The 25,529-nt window shown below is 36.5% G+C and overlaps 1 protein-coding gene across 1 annotated transcript in view; it reads left to right on the top strand.

The window, feature by feature from the left end:
- Window positions 1-25,529, top strand: part of SCN9A (sodium channel, voltage-gated, type IX, alpha subunit) — a 118,401-nt gene that overhangs the window by 27,186 nt on the left and 65,686 nt on the right. The window contains exons 11-16 of the mRNA XM_006867006.1: window positions 2,068-2,406; window positions 5,049-5,178; window positions 6,701-6,939; window positions 11,103-11,276; window positions 12,073-12,429; window positions 17,899-18,375. Coding sequence (XP_006867068.1) covers window positions 2,068-2,406; window positions 5,049-5,178; window positions 6,701-6,939; window positions 11,103-11,276; window positions 12,073-12,429; window positions 17,899-18,375 — 1,716 coding nt within the window. The remainder of the gene's footprint in view (window positions 1-2,067; window positions 2,407-5,048; window positions 5,179-6,700; window positions 6,940-11,102; window positions 11,277-12,072; window positions 12,430-17,898; window positions 18,376-25,529) is intronic.

The raw sequence follows: 25,529 nt of genomic DNA, 5'->3' as shown, positions 1-25,529 counted from the left end.
AACCTTACTAGCTACTAACACTTAATCCCATAGTCTGTTAATTTTGCTTGTATGGGATTTCTGCCTTCCTTCCTTTCGTATTCCTACTGAAACCTCCATCTCTCAAGTCTTTCTGCTGACAGTGCTATATAACCCACCAAGAGGACCCAATGCTGCATTTCTCTTTAATACTTCGGTATTTTCCATTGCACAATCTCCCACATCATTTTTCTAAAACAAAGATCTAAGTCATCTCCCTGCCCAGTTTTAGAGAAATCACTAATGAACAACAGCTGACTACAGAACAAAGCCCACATTTTATCCATGCCATAAACTGACTTTAGCCTAATTTTGCCACTCAGTCCTCTCAGACCACCAAATTGGAGTACTCATTCTTGCGTCTAGACTCTGTACTTTCATGTCTTTTATACTTGACACACATAGTTTTCTCTAACTGGAATGATTTTCTTTTTTCTCATGTAGTGGTTACAATTCGGGCTGTTAACTTTAAAGTCAACAGTTCGAAACTACTAGCCGTTCCGTGAAAGAAAGATGAGGCTTTGCTCCTGTAAAGATTTACAGACTCGGAAATCCTTTACAGGGTCGCTATGAGTTGAAACCGGCTCCATAGCCCACAACCACCACCACTGTTACAGTACCGTCTCTTCTTCATGATTCAGCAGAAGTGCTATCCATCCCACAAATTTTCCTCTACCCTACTGACTGACTCCTCCCATCTGCGCTCTCATGCACCAGTCTTCATTTACATTGTCAACCTTCTACTACTTAGTCTGAAAAACCCTGATAGGACTATAAAGAAAATAAGAGATAAGAGTCCATGTTTTCAAAGACTTCACAATCTCGTTAAAGAGACAGAAGTTGAACATGAACAAAATTATTTAAGATATAAATGGAAGGAAATGTGACACAGTACTATAAGCGAGTTTTGAAGCGAGTACCTTGTCATATTTATTTTGACTTTGTTTAGAATGCCTATCACTTTGTTCTTCATATAGTAAGTGCTAATGAATTGGATTGGAAACTTCCAAGTAATTTGTATTCAAGTGGGTTTACGGTTTATTCTGTACATGAATCATAGAAACATGACTTTTTTTTCCTCCTTATTTTCCAAGCTCTAATATTTTATGGGAGTCCTGGTGTGGCGCTGTGGGTTAGTGCACTGGACTGCAAAGTTGTTTGAACTGCAAGGTCGGCGGTTCAAGCTCACCAGCTGCTTGCTCCTTGAAAACCCTATACAGGGTTGCTATGGGTCAGAACTGACTCAATGGCACTTAACAACAACAACAACAATATTTTATGACTGTGAAAATAGTACTATCAAAAGGTTTTTGTTGACTTTACTAAGCTTTGAATGCATAAGGTGGAGTTACAAGCAAGGAATACAAAAAAGAATAAAAAAATTAAAAAAAAAAAAAGCTTGAGGGATAGTCATTGTTCTTAAGGACATTTTAATTATTTGTGGAACTTGTTGAGGAGTTACATAACGGGACCTCAAACAGTGTGTGGAAAAATACCATTATCATTTAATTCAGTTTTTTTCCATGAACTTTTTGAAGCCCACTCGTATATGAAAAGCTAATCCACGAGTATTAATATTAAAAGCCTATTATGTATAGCCAAAATAGTTGTATAAACAGAATAGAGCAGTAGAAATCTGTAACAAACAATTTAACAGAACCTGAGAGGATGAATTCTTCAATTCATTTCATCACTTGTTTGGATGAATTCTTCCTGCTGAACAGCTTTGTCTTTAGACAGGAGTATGCTTCTTATAAGGAGCTCTGGTAGTGTAGTGGTTACGAATTGGGCTGCAAACTGCAAGGTCAGCAGTTCGAAACTACCAGCTGTTCTGTGGGAGAAAGATGAGGCTTTCTGCTCCCGTAAAGATTTACAGCCTTGGAAACCCTGTACAGGGTCACGGCACATAACCACCACCACCATCGTGATTCTTTTAAAGCAGTCCTCATATACCTGCTCTCAGGTCAGTGGATTTAGGGGTAGTTAGGAGAGGCACACTTCTGTTTTTGGTGTTTCAGCAGATATATGTCACTTTTGTTTCTTCCGCAGTCTCCACTCAGCATCCGTGGCTCCTTGTTTTTTGCAAGGCGCAGCAGCAGAACAAGTCTTTTCAGTTTCAAGGGTCGAGGAAAAGACCTAGGATCTGAGACTGAATTTGCCGACGATGAGCACAGCATCTTTGGAGACAATGAAAGCAGAAGGGGCTCATTGTTTGTACCCCACAGACCAAGGGAGCGGCGCAGCAGTAACATCAGTCAAGCCAGTAGGTCCCCCCCAATGCTGTCGGTGAACGGGAAGATGCACAGTGCCGTGGACTGCAATGGTGTGGTCTCCCTGGTCGATGGACCCTCAGCCCTCATGCTCCCCAATGGACAGCTTCTGCCAGAGGTGATAATAGATAAGGCAACTTCTGATGACAGCGTAAGGATGTTTTCAATAGCTCAGGCATGACTGGGTCCTTACTCCTGCATCACTCAATCTCTCTGCTGGAGGGACCTTCTCTCTGATCTTATGAATGGCTCTGCATTTTGCAATATTTCTGTAGAAACACACCTTTCACTCATTAACTTTAAATCTCATGCTATGTGCCATAGGCATCAAATTCAAAGGTTTTTTAGAACACTACTTTAAAAACTAAGGTACTTAACTATTAATTTTATTATTGGAGATGAAAAATAATTCCTTTAGAAAAAAATTTATAAAAGATATCTATCAGCACAGAAAATGCTAATTGTACTAGTTGACAGAAGATCCCATTTCTTTAAAGAAAGGTGGATTATTGACTCATCTCTTTTTCAGTTTGCCACCTAATATACACCTTAATACTTAGAATCACTGTATTGAGTGAAACTGTATGATCATCTCTATTTTACACTTGGGGAAATGGAGGCACAGAAAAACAATGCAATTTTTGCATAATCACTCAGCTAATAAATTGTAGCATTGAGTCTGAACTAGAAGTCCTCTGGTTAGGAATTTATATTCTGTGCCTCTCCAATGTGTACCATGTTTCTTGGAAATAATTTAGAATATGTACGCTTTAGGGTTCTCCTGTACCAATGAAACTTAAGTGCTTTCATGAAAAATGTCTCAGTCGATTTTGTCTAGAATCAATGAATAAAAATTTAGCAACAAATATATAGATAGATAGATAGATAGATAGATATTTACATTAACACAAAAAACAAACAAACAAAAAACAACCACTCTAATAATTCCAGAAATTTATCACATATTTGCATGATTGAAGTAAAAGATCTGCTTGGGCTTGAAGGCTTGATCTTTCTGGTTCCTGTAGTTTATATAGTATACCAGTTTAAGTCAATCACTGTGTTACATTAAGCATCATCAAAGCTTTGACTAACCCAGCAAGCTTTACATGCATGCTGTAGATTCATATATCTACAGTCATAGACAATGTAACATTTGAAGTGAGAATAAAGTTCCATCAAAGCCTTGGCCACACACACGTTTCATTTTGAATGCTGCATGTGCTCATAGGTAAGGTGGGACAGCTCTGCTTGCATGATACAGCTTCAGCCCTTCTCTCAAAGCATTTTTTCTTATCAAACAATTGTGTTAAATTTCTATGGAGTCAGATCTTTGTTGTGTTGCTATTTTTCAACAATATGTATAATCTGTAAACTATATCAGATTTGGAGATTATTTTATACTTTTGATGAATTGTTTTCATCTAGACCTACAATTTTACCACAGAGGGAAAGAAAAACAGAACTATAATAAGTTATAAAACTACAAAACTATAGGAATGGATTCTCTAAGATTTAATAGAAATTGAATAAACATAATAATGTGGCATAATACACGGCTTAGATGAAAAATTGCATTACAGATAACATAATCTCTACATCTGAAACATGCCTAGAAGGAAAAGAATTTGTTTCATCAAATTATTTTTTCATAATTCTTGTTTAATTTGGGGGGGGGGAATCTCTACTTCTAGAAAGTCCGTTACTAGGCGATAAAAGCAGAGAAGCATGTTTATAGAGAAATTGCAATAAAAAGTCACCTACTGATGTTGTGTGTGCATATATATAATATGCATACATGCACACATATACGCATGTATGTCTATATTTTATATACATACATACATAACTATATATACATGTATACACATACACACAACTATAAAACATCCCAACTCTAAAATGATGTAAAATCTAATATTGTAAAAATGCATTTTATATATGTATTTGTAAAATGGTATGTAACTAATCATACACACTACACACAAGCAGATAGAAAGATAAATAGATGCAGAGTTGTATTGTTGTTTGTGTGTGTGTATGTACATCTGGACGTGTGTGTACATGTGTTTGTATTGTTGGCCTGCACTAAACCGCAGCCATAGTGTTTTGAATTTGAATTAGTTGTCAAGATTTTAAAATAAGAAACCTCACACAGGAACAAGTTAATCTGGTAAGACAGAGCTCATATTTCTGCATGGCAACAATCCTTTAGAGAGCTGAACAGTGGTCACCTCTTTACGATGGAATTTGCATTCCCTGTTTTGCTATGGTCCCCATCGCTGTAAATCATCTTTTTTCATCTCATCTTTTCAGATCAGTTTATGAAATCTTCTTTGGCAGTAGCCACAGTAGCCTCCATTTTTATCAGAGAAATCTAGCACTTTATACTGTTAGACCTCAATTCTTGTTTAGTTGTATTCATGTCACACTCTAACACGGTTGTATTATCTGAATAAATTGGAGACCCAGAATAATGGAGAAATGATGATAGTTCCTATAACAATAAAAGCAGCTAGATTTTAAAAATTCATAATTTTTAAAGTTTGAAAATATTTGTAAATATTCTTTTAATCCTCATAAGAAGACTGTTATGAAGGGGATTAAGTTACTCTCCTATGAAATTAGTCAGAAAGTAGCAAAACCATGCCATCTGCACTTTAATTACTCACTACAGTTACCTAAGCAAGATTTTATTTGATCTTATTTCTACAATTTATCATTCCTATTCCTAAAAGTAATTAATCTTTCTTTTTTTAGGGTACAACCAATCAAATACATAAGAAGAGACGATCCAGTTCTTACCTCCTTTCTGAGGATATGCTGAATGATCCCAATCTCAGACAAAGAGCGATGAGTAGAGCAAGCATATTGACAAACACTGTGGAAGGCATGTAACCATATTGTCTTTACTATACTGACTTTTTGGAGTCCTGGTGTGGTGCTGTGGGATAAACACTGTACTGCTAACCGCAAGGTCAGCTGTTCAAACCCACTATGAACCAGAACTTATTCAATGTCACTTAACAACAACAACATACTGACTTTAAAAAATAAATTTATGAAAAGTCCTGATAAACCTCAAATAGATAAATGAAGTTCTTAGGAAGAATTCAAAGAACATCAATGATTCTAGGCAATGATAAGGTAATCGATGAGTATTGATGGAATTCTTTCTGTGTGTTTCTAAAAGGAACCTAATTTGCTGTGTACACTCTTACCTAAAATGTAATAAAATATTATTTTTAAAAATGGCTAGTACTGACATTAAAGAGGAGCATTGGAAAATAAGGCCTTTCAAACATAAATAGTTAAATGGTAAGTAAAGCAGAAAATTGGGTTAATCTATATTATATGATTCCCTTACTGTGCGATATTAGAAATTTTACCTAATCTCTAAATTGGTTGCTTCTAAAAAGAGTAAGAAAATGTTTAGAAATTGCTAAATGGAAACCCATTCTGTAAAGGGCTTTTGTAAACTGGTCAGTGATATGACACCCTTTTAAGGTTAGGATTTACAGGCATTAAAGAAAGTAGTTTGAAAAATGCAATGTGAACAATAGTGGTTAGGCCCTGACATCCACTGAGAGCAGAGTCAAAGGATGGCCACTTTTTAAAATTGTTCTGGCTCCCACTGCCACCCCACAATTAGATCCCACCTTGCCCATAGGCTTATAAGCCCAACCCCTAAAGCCCCTACCCTCAATGGATCCAAGAAAACTTCCCACCACTCACACCGTAAATTATGGTGAAAAGTAAATGGGCTAGTGATGTAAAATGTCTGGCACCTGAATCATCCATAACTTACTTACAGTTTCAACATTCAGGGAATTTTTTTTTTTTCTTCATCTAAATAAAAGAGAATTTTCTTACTGTCTTCACAAGATTAAAGACACAGTGGGGAAAATGTGTATATTGGTGGAAAATATATAGTTCTCCTTCAGAGGAAAAACAATGGTACTTCTCTTTACCCTCCCATGTCTGGGGCTACGTTCTCACCTAGAAATGCCCACATCTCTGCTCTCACTTAAGAATTTCTCTGCCTTCCCTTCATTTGTGCCAAATGCATTGTTTTCATGGATACCAAAGTCAGAAATCCACTGCTGTTGGGTCACTTCCTTCCTACTCACAATTACCCTATATAGACTTTTTGAGACTATGTATCTTTAAAGGAACAAACAGCTTCATCTTTCTACTACTGAGCAACTGATGGATTTGAACTGCTGACCTTACAGATTAGCAGCCCAATGCCTAGTCCACATGGCCAGCCAGGCTCCTGTTAAATTTGCAAGTCCAAATCAGAAGCTTTATTTGCATATTAAAGTGCACTGTTGATTTTTATCTGATTAGGAGTAAAATATACAAATGTCTGATTTGTCATGTTCTTTCTTTGCTTGTTTGTTTCCTCCCAGAACTTGAAGAATCCAGACAAAAATGCCCACCTTGGTGGTACAGATTTGCACACACTTTCTTGATCTGGAATTGTTCTCCATATTGGATAAAATTTAAAAAGCTGATGTATGTTATTGTAATGGATCCTTTTGTAGATCTTGCTATAACCATTTGCATAGTTTTGAACACATTATTTATGGCTATGGAACATCATCCAATGACTAATGAATTCAAGCACGTGCTTACTGTGGGAAATTTGGTGAGTTTATTATGGTGTGTTATGTACTCATAGTTTCTTTTGTTGTTGTTGTTGTAATTGTCATTTCATTTTTGTATCAGTCAGATGGACCTGAAACTAGATATTTACGCACATCAAGAATTCCCAGTATGAATCACTGTGCAAAGTCAAATTTCTGGTAACATATACTGTTTTCAAATAAACTGCACTAGCGTTAGAGTCTATAAATAACATTACTATTTCCATAAAGGGTTGCCATCTTGAAAGTTGGTAGTATTTTGTTCTCTCTTTTTTTTTTTTAAAGTCTGGCAGCCAGACTCTTAGGAGCAACACTTACAAAATTTGATACTTTATATTATATATTTTATAATTACATTGGTACTTCCTTGTGAGTACATATCCCACATATTTTTAGAAAAGCTACAGAAGCATTGTTTTAATACAGTAGTGAAGTATCTAGGCATTTTCAGTCTCAACAGATAGAGATTTGAATCATGCCTCTTAGTACCTCTGTGACCTTGGATAAATACTCTAAACTCTATGGTTTTTAATTTTTTCATTTATTAAAAACATAAGAACACTTAATTCATAATATTTTGAGTTCATTAAACATTTTCTATAAAACTTATTAGCCTGACACGAAGCAAGTAAGTACTATTTTTTTTTTTAATTATTATCATCATCACTGAAGCCCTTCAGTGAATGAGCAGAAAGAAGCCTTAAAAATCAATACTGAGTGTGTCTAGGGCCTTAGGTGTAATCCTGAGATGGGGCATTTCCACTAGAAAAGACAAGCAGACCAACCTGAAACAGCTAGAGCAACAGAACATACATCTTCAAAGAAATATCATCAGGAAAAACCCAAAACAAAAATGTCAGCATGACTGGCTACTACAAGAATAAGCAAGTTGTTTACCGGGAAGCCATCAAGGCAAGCAAACAAGTTCCTTCAGGACAAACCCCCCTCTAAGACTGAAACTCAAAGGGTACACAAGAACAGGAATGTAAGCTTGCTGGTGCCCATGTTGGTCTACTGGTGAGTGGAAGAGAGGGAAAGGCAGCAATGAAGAAATGGGCTGAGTTCAACCACATTCCACAGACTCCCATTGACCTAGAGATGAGAGAGAGAAGAAGAAGGGATGGTTGATCCAAAACATGGTGAGACTTGGGGACACCTGAGCCTATGGACAAGGACATAGCCACAGAGGTCTAAAGCTGAGAGTGAAGCATCCAGCTGATATGAAGTGAGAGGGGTCACACAAGAACACCCAGATTTACAGATAGTACCTATTTGACCTAGCCTTGAGGCTTGATAACCAGAACTCGACTAGAGGAAGATTAAAAAAAAAAAGAACAAAACAAATTTTGATCAAGGAAATGAGGGTAAATTGCTACAATTTGATGAACTTGACCTATACTCATGGAGGTAGTAACTTTAAATACCAACAGACAGGGAAGGAGTCTTCACATCAAGTATCAATCCTCTTCCCTCTGTACACAGGGTAGATAGGGATGGGCAACTTAGACACTGGTTGCCTAAAATAAGGGGGCGATAAAGGCACGTAGTGACTGGCTTACTAGGTTTCAAGGGGGAGCTTAGTTTAATAGTGTGTAGGAAAAGAAAGAGGGCCCACTGAATAGTTTTCATCTTGTCCAGATGGGTCTGGTTAAAAGAGATGGGGATAGCATTCTTATGATTCAATAATAATTGTTATCCTGATTAATTGTGACTCTCACAATTGTAAAGGTAGAAGTTTTGTAACAAAAACAGGGGAGTGCTTAATATTACAATCCAGAAACAAAGGGCCCTAGGATCATCAAGGAAGAAGAGCACAAGCGGAATGTGAGACCTTATCCAGAAAAGCAGCGACACCAGAGATGGAGGCAGAGATGGAGACATGGAGAGAGTGGGCAGCTGAGGACTCTAGATTCATGGAAAGAGAAGGACTAAGAGATGGCAGCCAGGAAGCAGACTTGCAGAATGTGCCCTTTGGTGGTGTAAATTATTATATACACCTAACCTGAATTTTTTTTTTTAAAAAAAAAAAGCTAAAGTGAATAGAGAGAAATACTGTTAACTGATGGTATGTGAAAGGGATTATAATCATTGTAATGAAACAAGGTGTATGATTTGTTGAATGCAGATCTGATGATCTGTCCTATAAACTTTTATTCAAACCACAATAAAAACTTTAATTAAAAAAAAGAAAAAAACACTGAAAAACCAAAATGGTTGAATTGGACACAGAAGACACAGGCCAAGCACATGATATGTAGGCCTCAGGAAAATGTAAGATGTGACTAGAAAAATTGATTCCAGAATCAGAATGATCACTTAAATGTGAGTGGTAATCACACTTGAATTTAATGGACTTGCAGTAGACAAAAAGTGCAGATTTCTGAAAATATGCATAGAGCAGGCAGAGATTCTGTTTCAGGGCAAAAGAATCCCAGTTTATGAGTCTTGATAAGTCACAAGTAATTCTGGGTGACTTTGTGAATGTCTATATAAGATTATTTTACTTTTATTAGAGTCCCAAAACAGTTGATCTTTAAGGTCTAAGAGTTTGTTTCTACTCCTATGTCTTCCCTCCAAACTGCTTATGATTATTCCTAATCATGACGTTTGGATCCCAGGTGCTCTGCAAATTAGTGATCTTCCCACCATTCCTATTTGGAAAAAAAGCCGTACCTTTGGTCTCTAATTGTTATGGATGGCCAGTACCCTCAAGCTGAGTCCACTGCTTCACTGTGAACCCAATTAGGGCTCAACAGCTTTCATCATAGCTCCAAGTTTGGGTGCTGTCTGCTCCAGTCTTTGTTATGCAATTATGTTGTTGCTGTTAGGTGCTGTTGAGTGGTCTCCAACTCATAGCAACCCTATGCACAATGGAACAAGACACTGTTCACTCCTACATGATTCTCATCACTATTCCTATGTTTGGGTCCATTGTTAAGCCACTGTGTCAATGCATTTCATTGTTGGTCTTCTGCTTTTTCACTGACCTTCTACTTTACCACGGATAATGTTTTTCTCCAGAGACTGGTACTTCCTGATAACAGCCAAAGTGTGTGAGACAAAACCGCTCCATCCTTGACTCTAAGGAGAATTCTCTTCTTTATCCAAAACAGATTTGTTCTCACCAACAGCATAATTCAAAGGCATCAATTCTTGTTGTTAAGTGTCGCCTAGTCAGTTCTGACTTAGTGACCCTGTATTGGGTTTCCGAGGAGAAGCTGGTGGGTTTGAACCACTGACCTTGTGGTTAGCACTCCAGTGTTTATCCTACAGCACCTAATCTCATTTCCCTTTTAACTTTCTTTCATCATTTTCTTTGCATCTCAGAGTACCCAAATGATTTATAAATAAGTCTATCATTGCTTTTTTAAGTGAATCCTTTGATACAAGTGTCATGAATTAAAGATGTTTTGCAATGCACTTTTGTGTCAAAGCTTTGGGAGTCTTACTTTAGCTGTCACTGAATCAATTAAACACTTTTTTCTTTTCTAATCATTAATCTTTAAAGAGTGAGTCAACATGTTCTTTATAACTCTAAGAGTAAATCAGCCCAGGGAAAAAAAAAACAACAAAATACTAGTTCAAAATTTCAGTGACCCATCTATGTTTCCATTTTCTCATTTTCCAGAATAAGTTTTCCATCCATATAATTTTTTTTTGCAAAGAGTAACTGTATAAATTGTCAAAGGTTTTTATTACCTAGAATTTTATATACTCCTCTAAAGTACTATCTAAAGATGATGGGTTCTGGTAGGACAATTGTTGCTGTTGTTAAGTGCCGTGGAGTCGGTTCCGACTCATAGTCACCCTGCACAGGGTTCCCGAGGCTGTAAATCTTTACAGGAGCAGAATGCCTCATCTTTCTCCTGCAGAACCACTGATAGTTTCGAACTGCTAACTTTGTGGTTGGCAGCCCGACTTGTAACCACTATGCTACCAGAGCTCCTTGGGCATTTTAGAGCTTTTTAATGTTCCTATGCTTGGATAATAACTATAGGAAAAAAGAGACCTAGTTTGTAGGATTAAATGAAGTAATTATATAGTTTCGTAAAGTGTCTAGTACATTGTTCAAGCTAGAATACATGTTAAACAAATAGTTATTACTATCATTATGTTTATTCTGTGCTTTTAATAATACTGGAAAAACATTATGTTTGTCACTTAGGTCTTTACTGGGATCTTTGCAGCTGAAATGGCTTTGAAACTAATTGCCATGGATCCATATGAGTATTTCCAAGTAGGCTGGAATATTTTTGACAGCATTATTGTGACTTTAAGTTTAGTGGAGCTTTTACTATCGAATGTGGAAGGATTGTCAGTTCTGCGATCATTCAGACTGGTAAATATAAACCAACTTTACCATGATGGTTTATATAGAAAGGGTTCTTTCTTTGACTTTTCATTCATCTGATTTAAAACATTTGGAGTTGTGAATTAAAAGGCAAATTTAAGTCTTGATAAAGAGTTCAATAGAGCATGAATATTGTAATTGTAGAATCTTAAACATGTTCAAATCCAATTTGAAGTATATGCTAGTATTATAGAAATGGATAAAGACTTTTTTTTTTTCTTTTCTAGGTAGGGAACTTACTATACAGTGAAATATGCTTATGGTTTACAGAATTTCCATCATTATAATATGTTTAAATGTTCCACATTTTGTAACTAAATATCAGTAATTGAAGCAAAACCATTGTCTTGGCATCAATAAAAATATTTAGAGATTTATTAAGAGCTGTTTTTCCTAAAATGTTTGGTTTTATCACACATTTATTAATAGAATTAAGGATATTTTTTAAAGAGATAATATCTAAGAGCATACGTAAAGGCTTTAATAGCAATCCTGAACTACAATTACATACTTTCTTTCAAAAATATATGTGGCAATTGTGCTGTAGAAGTCATAACAAAGTAACAGGAATTTTTTAAACAGTTGAAAATGAAAAATAAGGATAATTGATTTCAGACAGGTAGTAAAAAATATTATAGGACTTAAGTCTACTTTATATTTAGGACAATTATCAAAATTGGGAACATTAAGAACTTCTTTGTGGAAATTAATGTTGAGCTTTGTGTCTACTTTTGGTTTTATTTTTATTTACCAGTAAATCATGTTCTTTTGTATCTATTTTTAGCTCCGAGTTTTCAAGTTGGCAAAATCATGGCCAACATTGAATATGCTGATAAAGATCATTGGTAATTCAGTGGGTGCTCTGGGTAACCTCACCTTGGTCTTGGCCATCATCGTCTTCATTTTTGCCGTGGTCGGCATGCAGCTCTTTGGTAAAAGCTACAAAGATTGTGTCTGCAAGATCAATGAGGACTGTAAACTCCCACGCTGGCACATGAATGACTTCTTCCACTCCTTCCTGATTGTGTTCCGCGTGCTGTGTGGAGAGTGGATAGAGACCATGTGGGACTGTATGGAGGTCGCTGGCCAACCAATGTGCCTCATTGTGTACATGATGGTGATGGTGATTGGAAACCTAGTGGTATGTAATCAGATGTTCAAACATTTAAACTTCTTTATGAAAAATTGCTATTTGATGATATATTCTGTTATTTCTATCATTTTTAAGTTACTTAGATATAAAACTATGAATGAGAAGAATACAGATTATTTTAATCAAAGGAAGAACAGAAAAGAAAATGTTATCTTAAGTTCTCTGCCTATATAAACCATATTTACATTTTTCAAAATAACCTTTTACTCACTTTAAGCCAAAGCTTTCCATTTAGCTTGGCCTTAAATAGAATTTTCTCACATGAATTATATCTGTGGATTTAAGTCTTAAACTCTTAAAAAGCTTTAAAATCCATTCAACTCTTAAAAATCTATTCAATACTAAAACTATACCAGCAAGTAGTATCTTAAGCTAACAGGAAGAAAATGAAGTCATCAGGGAAGAAGGTAAATGAAAACACTGGCCTGACTGCCTTACAGTCACAGACAAGATTAGCATCTATAGCAAGGATTGGCGGATCTGGCCCACAAACCAAATCCAAACCATTGCCTATTTTTGTGTGAATCTATGAGTGAAAAAGGATTATTACATATCTAAGTGATCAAAAAATGTTGAAGTAGAATATTTCCTTACCCATAAAAATTATAGGAAAGTCGAAGTTCAGTGTCCATAAATACAGTTTTGTTAGAACATGGACATGTTCATTCACATATTGACTATGACTGCCAGAGTGGCTTTGTAGCACAAGCACAGGACTGTTAACCTGAAGGTTGGTAGTTCAAACCCACCAGCCACTCCTCAGAAACCCTATATAGGGTCAATATGAGTCAGAACTGACTTGATGACACTTAGCAAAAACAACATGACTGCTTTCACACTACAGTAGCAAAATAGTTCTGATAGACACACTGTGGCCTACAAACCTTAAATAGTTATTATCTAGCATTTCCCAATTATTGCTCTATATGCTCTCTTTTGTGTAATGATTTTTTTTTTTGCTTCTCCATTCATCTTTTCTTGGCTTGTATGCCTTTTCAGTTTCTTTCTTTCTTTCTTTTATTTGCTGGTGAAAACTTTCAAACTTACAAGCAGGAGAACATTGGGATAAAATGCTCTTCTGTTAGCCACTCACCTCAATTTCCAGTGTTCCCAAATTGGCTTGACTTTTGTGGTCATCTTGACATCTAACCCCTCATCTGGTATTTCCAGGAGGTGGGGGATGGTAATAGCCATAGCTATGTACTTTCACTTCCCAGTGGCTTAAAAAGAAGTTGCTAGCAACTTTGTGTCCTTGCAGTCCCGGTGTCAAAAGTCATGCAGAGCCTAAAATGGAAACCAAAATTCATTAAATCACATGCTAAATGGGACTGCTTCAGACCTGCCCAGAATAAATTAAGCAATGCAAATTCCAGACGGTTATTGAACAAAATCTACACATCATGAATTACCCGTCTGTAAAATAGAAGAGTTTAGTCAGCTCATATCTTCATGAGGAAACTAGTAAAGACTACTTATCAGAATAGGACTTTAAATCAAGTATATATTTTACTAACATTTCTTATAATCCTCAAGTTGTATTAATAAACATATTTTCTATTTGTATATAACATTATAGAGTCCTAGTGTGGTACTGTAAGATAAGCACTGGACCTCAAGTTTGGTTTGAGCCACAGGTCGGGGGTTCAAACTCACCAGCCGATCTTTGGAAGCCCTATACAGTCAGAACTGACTCAACGGCACATAACAACAACAACAACAACATAAGATTATAAATCCCTTGAATTCTTCATTCTCTACATAGAGTTTAAATTTTATATTCACCAGCTCTTTTACTGACTTTATTTCTTCTTACAAGATTTTTCGCATTAAAAATATTGATATGTAGCTCTTTATAAGGTTGTCAAAAACTACCACACCAAAGCCAATGCTCACAAATAATAGACATTTTTATTACAAATTCGGGTACATGTAAACTTAGGAGGATTCCCTGAGGTCACCACAAATTATTTATTCAATTTTTTAAAAAATTTTAGTACCTTATAAGTGGAAGGAAATGTGATTGTGAGGTGCTCAAAAAATGCACCTAAGATATAATTCCTATCCTCAAGATGTTTACAGTCTATTAGGAGAGAGAAAAGTGGTAAGAGAAATTTTTAGACAAGGGAGAAGTGGTAAGTGCTAGTTTATGTCTGACTCATAGTGACACTCTATAGGGTTTCTGAGACTGTACATCTTTACAGGAGCAGAAAGCCTCATGTTTCTCCCATGGAGCAACTTGTAAATTCAAATTGCAGACTGCTCAAGTAGCAACCCAATGTGTAACCAACTACGCCACCAGAGCTCCTAGAAGCTAGATAAAAATAAACTATTCTTGACACTTGAAAGAGAAAAAAAAGAAGGGCTAGATCATTATTCAAGGAAAAGATTTTTAAGTAGGGTTTCAAAGAGTACATTGTATATACTTGAGCATGAACATTGATGAACATCTATTTATGCTTATAAATAGATGGGGTGTATTGCAATATATTTAATCCATATAAAATTAGTAATGACTGACTCATATTGGGCATTCATTATTTGTTAGTGATAGTGGTTAAAAAAAAGTATAACCCACAATATTTATATTCAACTCTTAAATAAAAATAGAACTATCATATTGTTCAGTTAGAATTGGAAAAGAACAGAAAACACCAAAAAATGGTATTGCTGAAACAATCCTCTGTATGTTAGAGTTCTTTGTTAGATAGACCAGTCTATTTTTTTTCTCTTTTTGTCATTCATTCTTTAGATAATTTCACTACCAATTAATGGAAATGGTTTTTAACTATAAGCTTTAGTGGATCATTTAGGAAAATAGAAGATTATAGTCAGTTCAAGACTTCATCAGGAAGCTAGTAAAAACTATACATCAAAAGAAAACTTTGAATCAAAGATACTAATATTTCTTTTGTTGTCTAATATTAAATGGATAGGTGATTCAGAATGACTTCCTTTTAATTTGTGGCATCCATTAGATTACAATAAACTATTAAGGGTCTTGTTAGGATTTTTGGAGGAATGATTGTTATTATAGTATGTATTCTCAAGAAGAATTATACAGCATACTTATGTTTTGAAAGAATAAGTCAGTTAATACTTGCATAGCTTAGGGAGACCAAAGCAATCAAATGGTCTCTATCAGTATTCCTGCTAAAACATAGTATACAGAAACATACATTTCAGAGTAAAATGCATTTTCTCATTGGTTGTAAAGACCAAAATGCAAATGAGCTATTTCAGAATGCCCTGATCAATTGAAATTGCCTCCTCTGAATCCCCTGACTCCAGAGAGTCTCTTAAACCAAACTTAATGCCATAGGCAGTTTGGATCTGCTACCTTCTACTCAAGTTTCTGAGCAACTGCTTCAGGTAAGACCAAAATCAAGGTGAGTCCCTTCTCATTTAGGTTGAGCTTTTATTTATTTATTTATTTTAAACAGATGATATTGGCATTTTGAGATCCAGAGAGACTTACATCACAGCATCAATAAATACTTTTAGTTTCTTACATAAAACCAGGTTTAAATGCAATTTAATGGTTTCAGCCTTCTGTGAAAATTGTCTTTTTTTCTTTTTACAATATTGCATTCAATTGGACCCCTACTTCATGGAAGAAAATACAAATGATTTAGTTTCAAGGACAGAGGTTGTTTTGCTTCTTTTATAACTTCTTCCAGAGCCAAAATGATTGGCAATGAATCACCACAATCAAAATGCCATTCCCTCATTTGAATCTGTCAGGTTTAATGGGCAGGCTCCTTTCTATGCTTTTTAAGCCACATTAAGTAGCAAGCTGGCAAATGCTTTACCCGTTTTATTACAGGAACTATAAATGCATTGCATGTCCCATTTGTTGCAATAAGCAATGCATATCTTCTGGGAAAAGTGAACACAAATTTTGTCTGCGTACTTAAGTTCTGTTGTTGTAGTTGATAAATGATGCCAAGTCATTTCCCACTGCAAATAATCTTGCATAGAGTTTCTAAGGAGCAGCTGATGGGTTTGAACCACTAGCTTGTGGTTAGCAGTCCAGTGCTTATCCTACAGTTCAACACCAGGACTCCTTAAGCACAGTTGTTGTTGTTTTTCAAGTGTCGTCGAGTGAATTCCGACCCATAGCGACCCTGTTGTATAGGATTTCCAAGGAGCGACTAGTGAGCTTGAACCACTGACCTTGCAGTTCAAATGACTTTGCAGTCTGATGTATTAACACATTAAGCAAAGTAGACATAGCCAGTTTTTTGTTGCTCAGCTTGGCTATTACAGTAAACAAATACCAGGGTGGGGGTTCAAAAAAATAGTGGAGGAATTCCATTATCTTTTAGTTCCATTTTTCCATGAACTTTTAAAAGACCCTCATGTGGTACTTTGGGTTAACGCACTGGACCGTAAGAACCTTTGAACCATAAGGTCGGCGGTTCAAGCTCACCAGCCGCTCCTCGGAAACCCTACACAGGGTCGCGATGAGTAGGAACCGACTCTCTGGCACTTAACAACAACAACAGTAATTACAGGAATCGTCAGGAGAACTTTCTAGGCCCCTAAAGTCGACTAGGAGGTAATATTTGAGCTGAAACCTATAGTTCTATAGCTATGTTTTGAATCAGAAGACCCTCATTTTAGGTAGGAATGACCAAAAGTAAAGGCCCCAACATAGAAGTGGATTTATTGGATCTATAAATAGAAGAAGGAGCTCTGGTACCGTAGTGATTACGAATGGGGCTGCTAACCTCAAGGTCAGCAGTTTGAAACTACCAGCTGTTCCGCGGGAGAAAGATGAGGCTTTCTGTTCCCATAAAGATTTACAGCCTGGTCCTGTACAGGGTCGCTGTGAGTTGGAACCGACTCCACGGCACATAACAACAACAAACATGTATATTATAATTTAGCAGTTAGGAAAAAGATGGCAACATGTAAACCAGTTTTAACAAAACATTAATTAACACCTCTGGTAGATTAGTGGTTATGAATCACGCTGCTAATATCACAGTCAGTAGTTTGAAAAATACCAGCTGTTTCGCAGAAGAAAGATGGAGCTTTCTGCTCCGGTAAAGATTTGCAGTCTCGGAAACCCTGTCCGGGGTCGCTATGAGTCAGAACCGACTCCACGATACTTAACAATAACAACAAAGTGGACTTAAACGGATTCCTGCTACCGTGATGTATTTAGAAACGACATAATGACAATGATGAGGGATCAATCCTGCCTGGGCCTGACTGCTCTGCTCCTCAAAGTTTACAGGAGCTACTACATGGAGACTGATGAGAACAGTCTCCATGTAGTAGCTCCTGTAACAGACAGACTCTGTTCTGTCATACATTCTTAATCTGTGTGTGAAGAAGTGTAGATTCTCATTGCTGGTTTAGATTTTGGTCCATATGTCAGAAAATTGTGCTCATTTCTTTACATTTTCTGTCTCCTTTTTTTCTCTGCACCCCATATCCACCCCAATATAGGTCCTGAATCTATTTCTGGCTTTATTATTGAGCTCATTTAGCTCAGATAATCTTTCAGCAATTGAGGAAGACAAGGATGCAAACAACCTCCAGATTGCAATGGCCAGAATTAAGAAAGGGATAAATTATGTGAAACAAAATGTACATGAGTTTATTTTTAAAGCATTTTCCAAAAAGCCAAAGATTTCCAAGGACATAAGGCAAACAGAAGACCTAAATGGTAAAAAGGAAAACTATATTTCTAATTGTACACTTGCTGAAATGAGCAAAGAGCTCCATTTCCATAGAGAAAAAGACAAGACCAGTGGTTTTGGAAGCAGCGTGGATAAATATCTAATGGAAGACAGTGACTGTCAATCATTTATTCATAACCCCAGCCTCACAGTGACGGTGCCGATTGCACCAGGGGAATCTGATTTGGAAATTATGAATACTGAAGAACTTAGCAGTGATTCAGATAGTGAATACAGCAAAGGGGTAAGATTTCTTTATAAACATTGTATTTCATGTTAGTAATAGGTATGAAATGAATCAAAATATAAGACTATGTTTTAAATTCTCCTACTGCCACATATTGATAAATATTTTTTAGTATATGAGAAACTGTCTAAATGTCCATCTGGTAAGGTTTTACTTAACGGCACTTAGTGGGCTTAATCATCTTGAGCCGTGTTTGAAATCACCAGGTCATTTTTGAGTGTTTCCTTCTTTCGTTCTGTATTTGTGATCCCTTGTAATGGTATATCTAGGCTCCTTCCAGTGTCTGTGGAATTCTCCTGTCCTCTTTATCACCACTGTCTTTGTGTTCACTGCTTTTTATCTGAATCATTTCAACTAGAGTCCCAATGGGTCCCTCTGTTTTCATTTTCCACCTATTCTAATCAATTGCTGGATTAAATTTTCTCAGGTCCTACCCCACTCATACCATTCCCCTTCTATGATGTATTGTGTGTCAACAAACCTTCCCATATTACAGAACCTATGTCTAGGCTTTACATTGTGATCTAAACCATCTGTGTCTCTTAGAATTCACTATAGATGTATATATATATCAAAACCATTTCCTTCTGGACCACAGACACACGTGTACCGTGTGCTTGGGATTTCCTTTTCTGCTCAGAATCTTATACATATGCTTCAAGACATAGGTCTCAGCTTGCTCATCTGTAAAATTATTAGTAGCAATATTATGAAATTGGGTGAAAATCAAATGAATTAATACATTTAAAATGCTTAAAACAATACTAAAAGTGCTCAAAGGTGTTAGCTATTACATCCTTCCTAATTTCTCCCCTAACACATGTGACCGCTCCTCATTTTGAACCCCATGAAATTGTATGCCTCTTCTTGGATTTATTATATAGCCTTGTGTTTTACATTTTATGAGAAAATTTTATATGCAACAAATGGTAATGTAAACTCATGAAATAAGGAACTATTTTTTAAACTTTTTTTTTAAATAGTTTCCTGGTGTGGTGCTATAGGATTAGCACAACTGCGAACCATAAGGTTGGCAGTTCAAACCCACCAACTGCTCCTTAGAAACCCTATAGAGGGTTGCTATGAGTTCAAACTGACTCTATGGCACTTACCAACACCAACCCTCCCATTACATAGTGGTATATAGTCTAAGTGACTCAAAGTATGTATTGAACTGTAATTTTACTAATGTGGACTATAATAATCACAAGTGGGTTTTATTACAAGTACTTTTATGGCCTCTCTTGAAAGTTTGAAGATTCATTTTTAAATAATTTATTTTACTTTCTTTGGGTCACAAGTCAGAAAGTTTTGGTCAGATATTTACTAGAGACTTCATATCTGTTTTGTTGTTGTTATTGTTAAGTGCCGTTGCGTCAGCTCCTACCCATAGCAAACCTGTATAGGGTTTCCAAGGAGCAACTGTGAGCTTGAACCACTGATCTTGTAGTTTAAATCGCTTTGCAGTCTGGCACATTAACCCACAGCGCCATACCAGGACTCCTCTATAGTAAAACCTGGCCTACATGAATTTTTAGTAGATTCTAGAACAATGGTTAATTAGTATATATGGAATAATCATTCACAATATGGAATTTACAGCATATTTTATATATGTGGATAGATAGATAGATAGATAGATAGATAGATAGATAGATAGATAGATACTGTATGGTGTAGTACTGTGTTATAATGCAGTTGACTGCAAGGTTGGTTTGAACCACAAGGTTGACGGTTCAAACTCACCAGCTACTCCTTGGAAATCCTATACAGGGTTGCTATGAGTTGGAACCAACTCCACGCCACTTAACAACAATAGCATATTTATATAGGAGTCCTGGTGTGGTGCTGTAGAATAAGCGCAGGACTGTAAGGTCGGTTTGAACCACAAGGTAGGCAATTCAAAATCACCAGTCACTTCTCTGAAATCCTATACTGGGTTGCTATAAATCAGAATGAACTTGACAGCACTTAACAACAACAATATGTATATATTATACATAATTATATATAATGTTTTATATGTGTAATATATTATACTTACTATTAAATTGTGTAGCTAATGTATATAGAAGAGGAAAAGTTAGAGAAGAGGAAAGCAAAAAGCTCTATACTCAGTTTAGTGATATGCAAAACTAGAACATATGGTCTGATGAGATTTAAATTAAAGGAAGGATGCATAAAGGTATTCCAGGCAAAAGGAATTTATTCTGGTAAAAATCCTTAAATATAAATGTCATTCATTATGTTGATTTCACCACTAAGGGAGTTATTTAGTTGATACTTGCCACGTCCAGCATCAGCTATTCTCCACGACCTGCGTGGAGAGATTAACCCCAAGTAGGGGCGATGGGAGATTAGAAAGAAAAAGGAAGACACAAGACAAAAATGAATTAAGTAAAGTTGGGACCAGGTGGGCTGCAGCACTCTGATGGAGAAAGTGACCCAGACCAAGTGCAGCAAGTTTATTTTATATGCATAACAAAGGGAGGTGCTTGGGGCAGGGAAAAGAGTACAAGAACATCTGATGTTGTTTGTGCATGCAATAAGTGGGACTTTATCAGAAGAATGTAACTTGTGGTAGCTAGCCAAAACAGAGATTTTTTGTTGTTGTTAAGTGCCGTCAAGTCGATTCCTACCCATAGTGTAGAGCAGCTAAATGGTTGTGCAGATTGAGCTGAAGGTCATGGCTGTGTACAAGGAAAGACTTTGTAAATTCTTTGTTCCCGGAGGCAGCCCTGCAAGTTCCTCAGGGGGCAACCTGACTTGGGTGCAGCCCAAGTTTCTGGACCACAACTGTTCAGTTGCAATCCTTCCGTTAAACTACCCCCAAGTCAGAGACCCTCGGCTTAGTTGCTCCCAACAGATACTATTTTTTTTCCGAAGATATCAAAGTTTTCCTTCACTTGAGAAAGCATCTTAGAAATGTATCCCTTTTCACATAATATATTAGAAACACCATTACTTACGTTTTTATGTACTTTAAAAATAACAATAGCATGGCCTTTAATTTGAGAAAGATTAAGTAGCAAAAATATTATAATCATTTGATGATCTTTTAACCTCTTTCTTTTAATCAGTCTTAGTTTTTAATGAGACCTGAAACATTGTTTTATTACATTATTGAGACACCTTTTTTTTTTTCACCATATTGTTTTAAGTTACTCTAAAGTTTAATGTCCTGGTGTGGTACTGTGGGCTAATGAGCTGGACTGCAAGGTCGGTTTGAACCACAAGGTCAGTGGGTCAAGCTCACCAGCCACTCCTTGGAAATCCTATATAGAGTTGCTATGAGTTATAACTGACTGGACAACACTTAACAACAACAACAAAGTTTAATGATTACTGAGTCCTCAGAAAAGAAGGTAGATCAGAGTGTAAGAGGCTACCTCATTCTGTTGGACTATAGATAAGATGTTGTGCCTTTGTCATATTGCAGAAAGAAAATAAATCAAAATGATTTAAATAAGGTCATTGGCTTCCTCTCTACTAGTCTTCAGTTAATTTGAGCAATGAAACTTCATTTTCCTACGTAAAGGTAACATCAATCTATTCAGCATTTGTTTTGAATAAAATACTGCTGTCCTAAGTTTGAACTCTTATACATTGTGACACCCAAACTTTGCTTTCTTGAAGCAGCCAGATGGTGGTCACCCGGTTTCTGTAGTCCACAGTTTTCTCTTCCTTCATGGAATTTTGTGATGTTTATTAGAACTGTTTTCTGTGAATCTTATGCCAGTGATTAACTCAACCATTTGCATTAAAACCAGTTTCAGTGCTACTGGTTTTTGTTTTTATTAGTTACTTGTACAATTTTCAATATCCTCTCCCTAAGGTGACTTACCACTTTAAGTCCAAACAACACAAGTTGTTGGATGGTACATGAGGTACACACCTCTCTGACATGTCCCTCTCTATTAGAAAAACATTAACAACTTTTCCTTTGCAGTCCTTTCTATGCTCTGCGAACACCCTTTGGAGACTGCAGGTCTTCGTTAACATAATGATTAACACATGGGTCTCCTCGGGTTTGCCTAAGTTTCCTTAGGGCTAAGGACACTTTATGTATCTTCATATGACCAATAACTAGCACAGGGACAGGAACATAACAAAGACTCAATATTTTCTTATTGTGAGGATAAATGACTAAATAAATTGTGCATATGTGTATCTAAGCAGCCAAAGAAATTATTTCCAATAAGGCAAAGTAAAGGAAAAAAGTAATTTATGTATTTTTAAAACAATTACATGGAAGAAATGATGTTCTGACAAATTTCAAATTGTGTGGTCATTTTAACTTGAAGGTAGAAAACCTTAGCATCAGAATCAGATTCCAAAAATCTCTTCCATGAAATTTTTGTTCTGTGGCTAGTTGCCTGAAATTTGTTGTTATTGTCACGTGCTGTTGAGTCATTTTGACCAATAGCAACCCTATGTAGGGTATCAAAGCAGCAGCTGGTGAGCTTGAACCACCGACCTTGCAGTTCAAGTGACTTTACAGTCTGATGCATTAGCCCACAGCACCACATCAGAACTCCTCCTGAAATTTAGGTCTCTTTAAATTATGTTGCCTAATATTCTTGATTATTGTCTTCAGCCATCTCACCCTGAATGTACCCTATCTCATCTAATATTTTTTATTATTATTAGTTTCTTTGTCATGACATTATAGTCATATCTCCATGAGAAAAAAATGAGCCCTGTTGGCTTAGTGGGTTACACATTGGGCTGGTAACCAAAAGGTCATCAGTTAGAAGTCACCAGCCACTCTGCAGGAGAAAGATGAGGCTTTCTGCTCCCATAACCATTTACAGCCTCAGAAACCCTATACAGGGTCACTATGTATCAGAAGCAACTCAACACACATTACCACCACATGAGAAAAGCATACTTTTGCCTCTTTTATTTCTGTGGTCTATACTATAATAAGGAGCTCTGTTAGCGTAGTGGTTACAAGTTGGGCTTCTTATCTCAAAGTCAGCTGTTCGAAACTACCAGCTTTTCCACGGAGAAAGATGAGGTTTTCTGCTCCTGTAAAGATGTACAGCCTCAGAAACCCTGTACAGCATTGCTGTGAGTCGGAACAGCCTCCCTGGCACATAACCACCACCACCACCATACTGCATAATATAAGTTTTTAAAGCAATATGTAAGTTCTAATTACTTTAGATCACTTAGCACAGTATTTGAGTTGGCAAACCCTTAAAAACATTAGCTATCTTTATTCAATTATTGACCTCATCATCATGATTATCATCTAAAATAATTTTGTTTACCCAGTAGACAAAAACTCTTGATTTAATACATTTAGATTATTTAGGTCTTTGTGGTACTGTGGGATAAGCACTGGATTGCTGACTACAAGGTCAGCTCTTCAAACCCACCTTTCACTTCTTGGAAACCCTATGCAGTTGTATAAATCAGAAATGACTTGACAGCACTTAACAACATCAATAACCACCCATTAGGGTGTGATAGTACCCTGGGTGGTGCACTTGTTTTGTGCCCAACTTCAAACCTATCTAATGACATGGGTAAAAGCCTGATAATATGCTTCTGGAAAAGATTACAGCCAGGAAAATTCTATGGAACAGTTCTACTCTGTAACACATGGGGTCACCATGAGCTTGGACAGTAGCGGGTTTGTTTTTAGGGTATGCTTAAGAATGCAGAGCCTGGGGGCAGAATGTTGTTGTTAAGTGTCATCTCCTCAGTTGGCTCCTACTCATAGCAACTCTAGATAGGGTTTCTGAGGAGATGCTGGTGAGTTTGAACTGCCTCAAATTCTAAAGCTGGTACCCAGAGATATTTGCAATGCTTTGTTGTTAATTTTCTTTTCCATGTATATAAAATAGAGTTGTAATGGGAATTAAATGATTTAAGTAAATAAATGTACAAGTACCTGTTGCAAAGGAAGTAATTTCCTTATTATGGTTTTGGAGTTCAGTATTTAGGCATATACTATAAGTAACTATATGTTGTTGCTGTTGTTGTTATGTACCTTAGAGTCAGTTCCGACTCATAGCGACCCTGTACAGGGTTTCCGAGGCTGTAAATCTTTACAGGAGCAGAAAGCATCATCTTTCTCCCACGGAACAGCTGGTAGTTTCGAACTGCTGACCTTGACGTTAGCAGCCTGATTCGTAACCACTACGCGCCCAGAGCTCCTTAAGTAACTATATGCTTCAGGTTAAATTTAAGAGAGATAGCAGGATGTAGAAGAGATAGCAGGATTCTAAAATGATTGACAGTCAGAATACTAGAATTTCTCTGAAGATACAATCTGTGTCTTCAAATCAGGAAAGGGAAGCTTTTGTCTCTTGCTACCATGAAAACAAAACCCATGTTACTGCTTCAAAGAACCCATGATTTCATCTGATTACTCTTCTCAGTTGGCCTTCCCCTAAGGCACAAAGCAGTCCTTTTACCACACAGCAACATTAATGATGCTCTGCAGAGACTTTAAATGTTAATAGTGAAGCACTTCCTCATTATGAACCTCAAATGGAGCATAAAATGCACCCATTTATCCAATAAATATTTATTGATGCCTACTGTGCTCCAGGCATTATGCTAAAAAAAATCCTGACTTTTTTTTAAATTTTTAATAATTTAATATGACTGGCATCTAGTTTAACTAAGTGTTTAGTGTTATAGTTTGTTTTTTCATTATAAATTTTCTATTTTTTCATTCTATATTCATAAAATATTTGCAAATATATTTTTTAATGGACAGCTCTTTCATTTTACTTACGATATCTTCCCCTCTTCTTTAAAGAATTGTAACATTGGTTTTGGAAGTGCTTATAAAATCCAGAAAATAAGCAATACGTTTATTGTGTATTTCTCCAAACATTACAAAATACAACAATCCCATAGGATTTAAAAATAGCTTTAACACTTCCAGAGAAGCTTCTGTGCATACCACGGATCGAATCCCTTAGTGCTCTCTTTGATAGAGATGCTGGGCAGCACAAATGGTTAACGCGCTCAACTGAGTTTTTTCAATTAGACCACCAGACCTTTCTTCCTAGGAAATGCAGCCTCTCCCTGTATCTTCCCTAGAGTGGTCTGTATATGATGACGTGGAGTGAGAGAGTGGCTGGGGACTTGAGATCCAGAGAGGGAAATGGGCTGTGTGCTGATGACCT

Source organism: Chrysochloris asiatica, unplaced genomic scaffold, assembly GCF_000296735.1.
Source record: "Chrysochloris asiatica unplaced genomic scaffold, ChrAsi1.0 scaffold00099, whole genome shotgun sequence".
In the NCBI taxonomy this organism is placed as follows: domain Eukaryota; kingdom Metazoa; phylum Chordata; class Mammalia; order Afrosoricida; family Chrysochloridae; genus Chrysochloris; species Chrysochloris asiatica.
The sequence above is the reverse complement of the archived record's forward strand: the minus strand, read 5'-3'. Positions and strand labels throughout refer to the sequence as shown.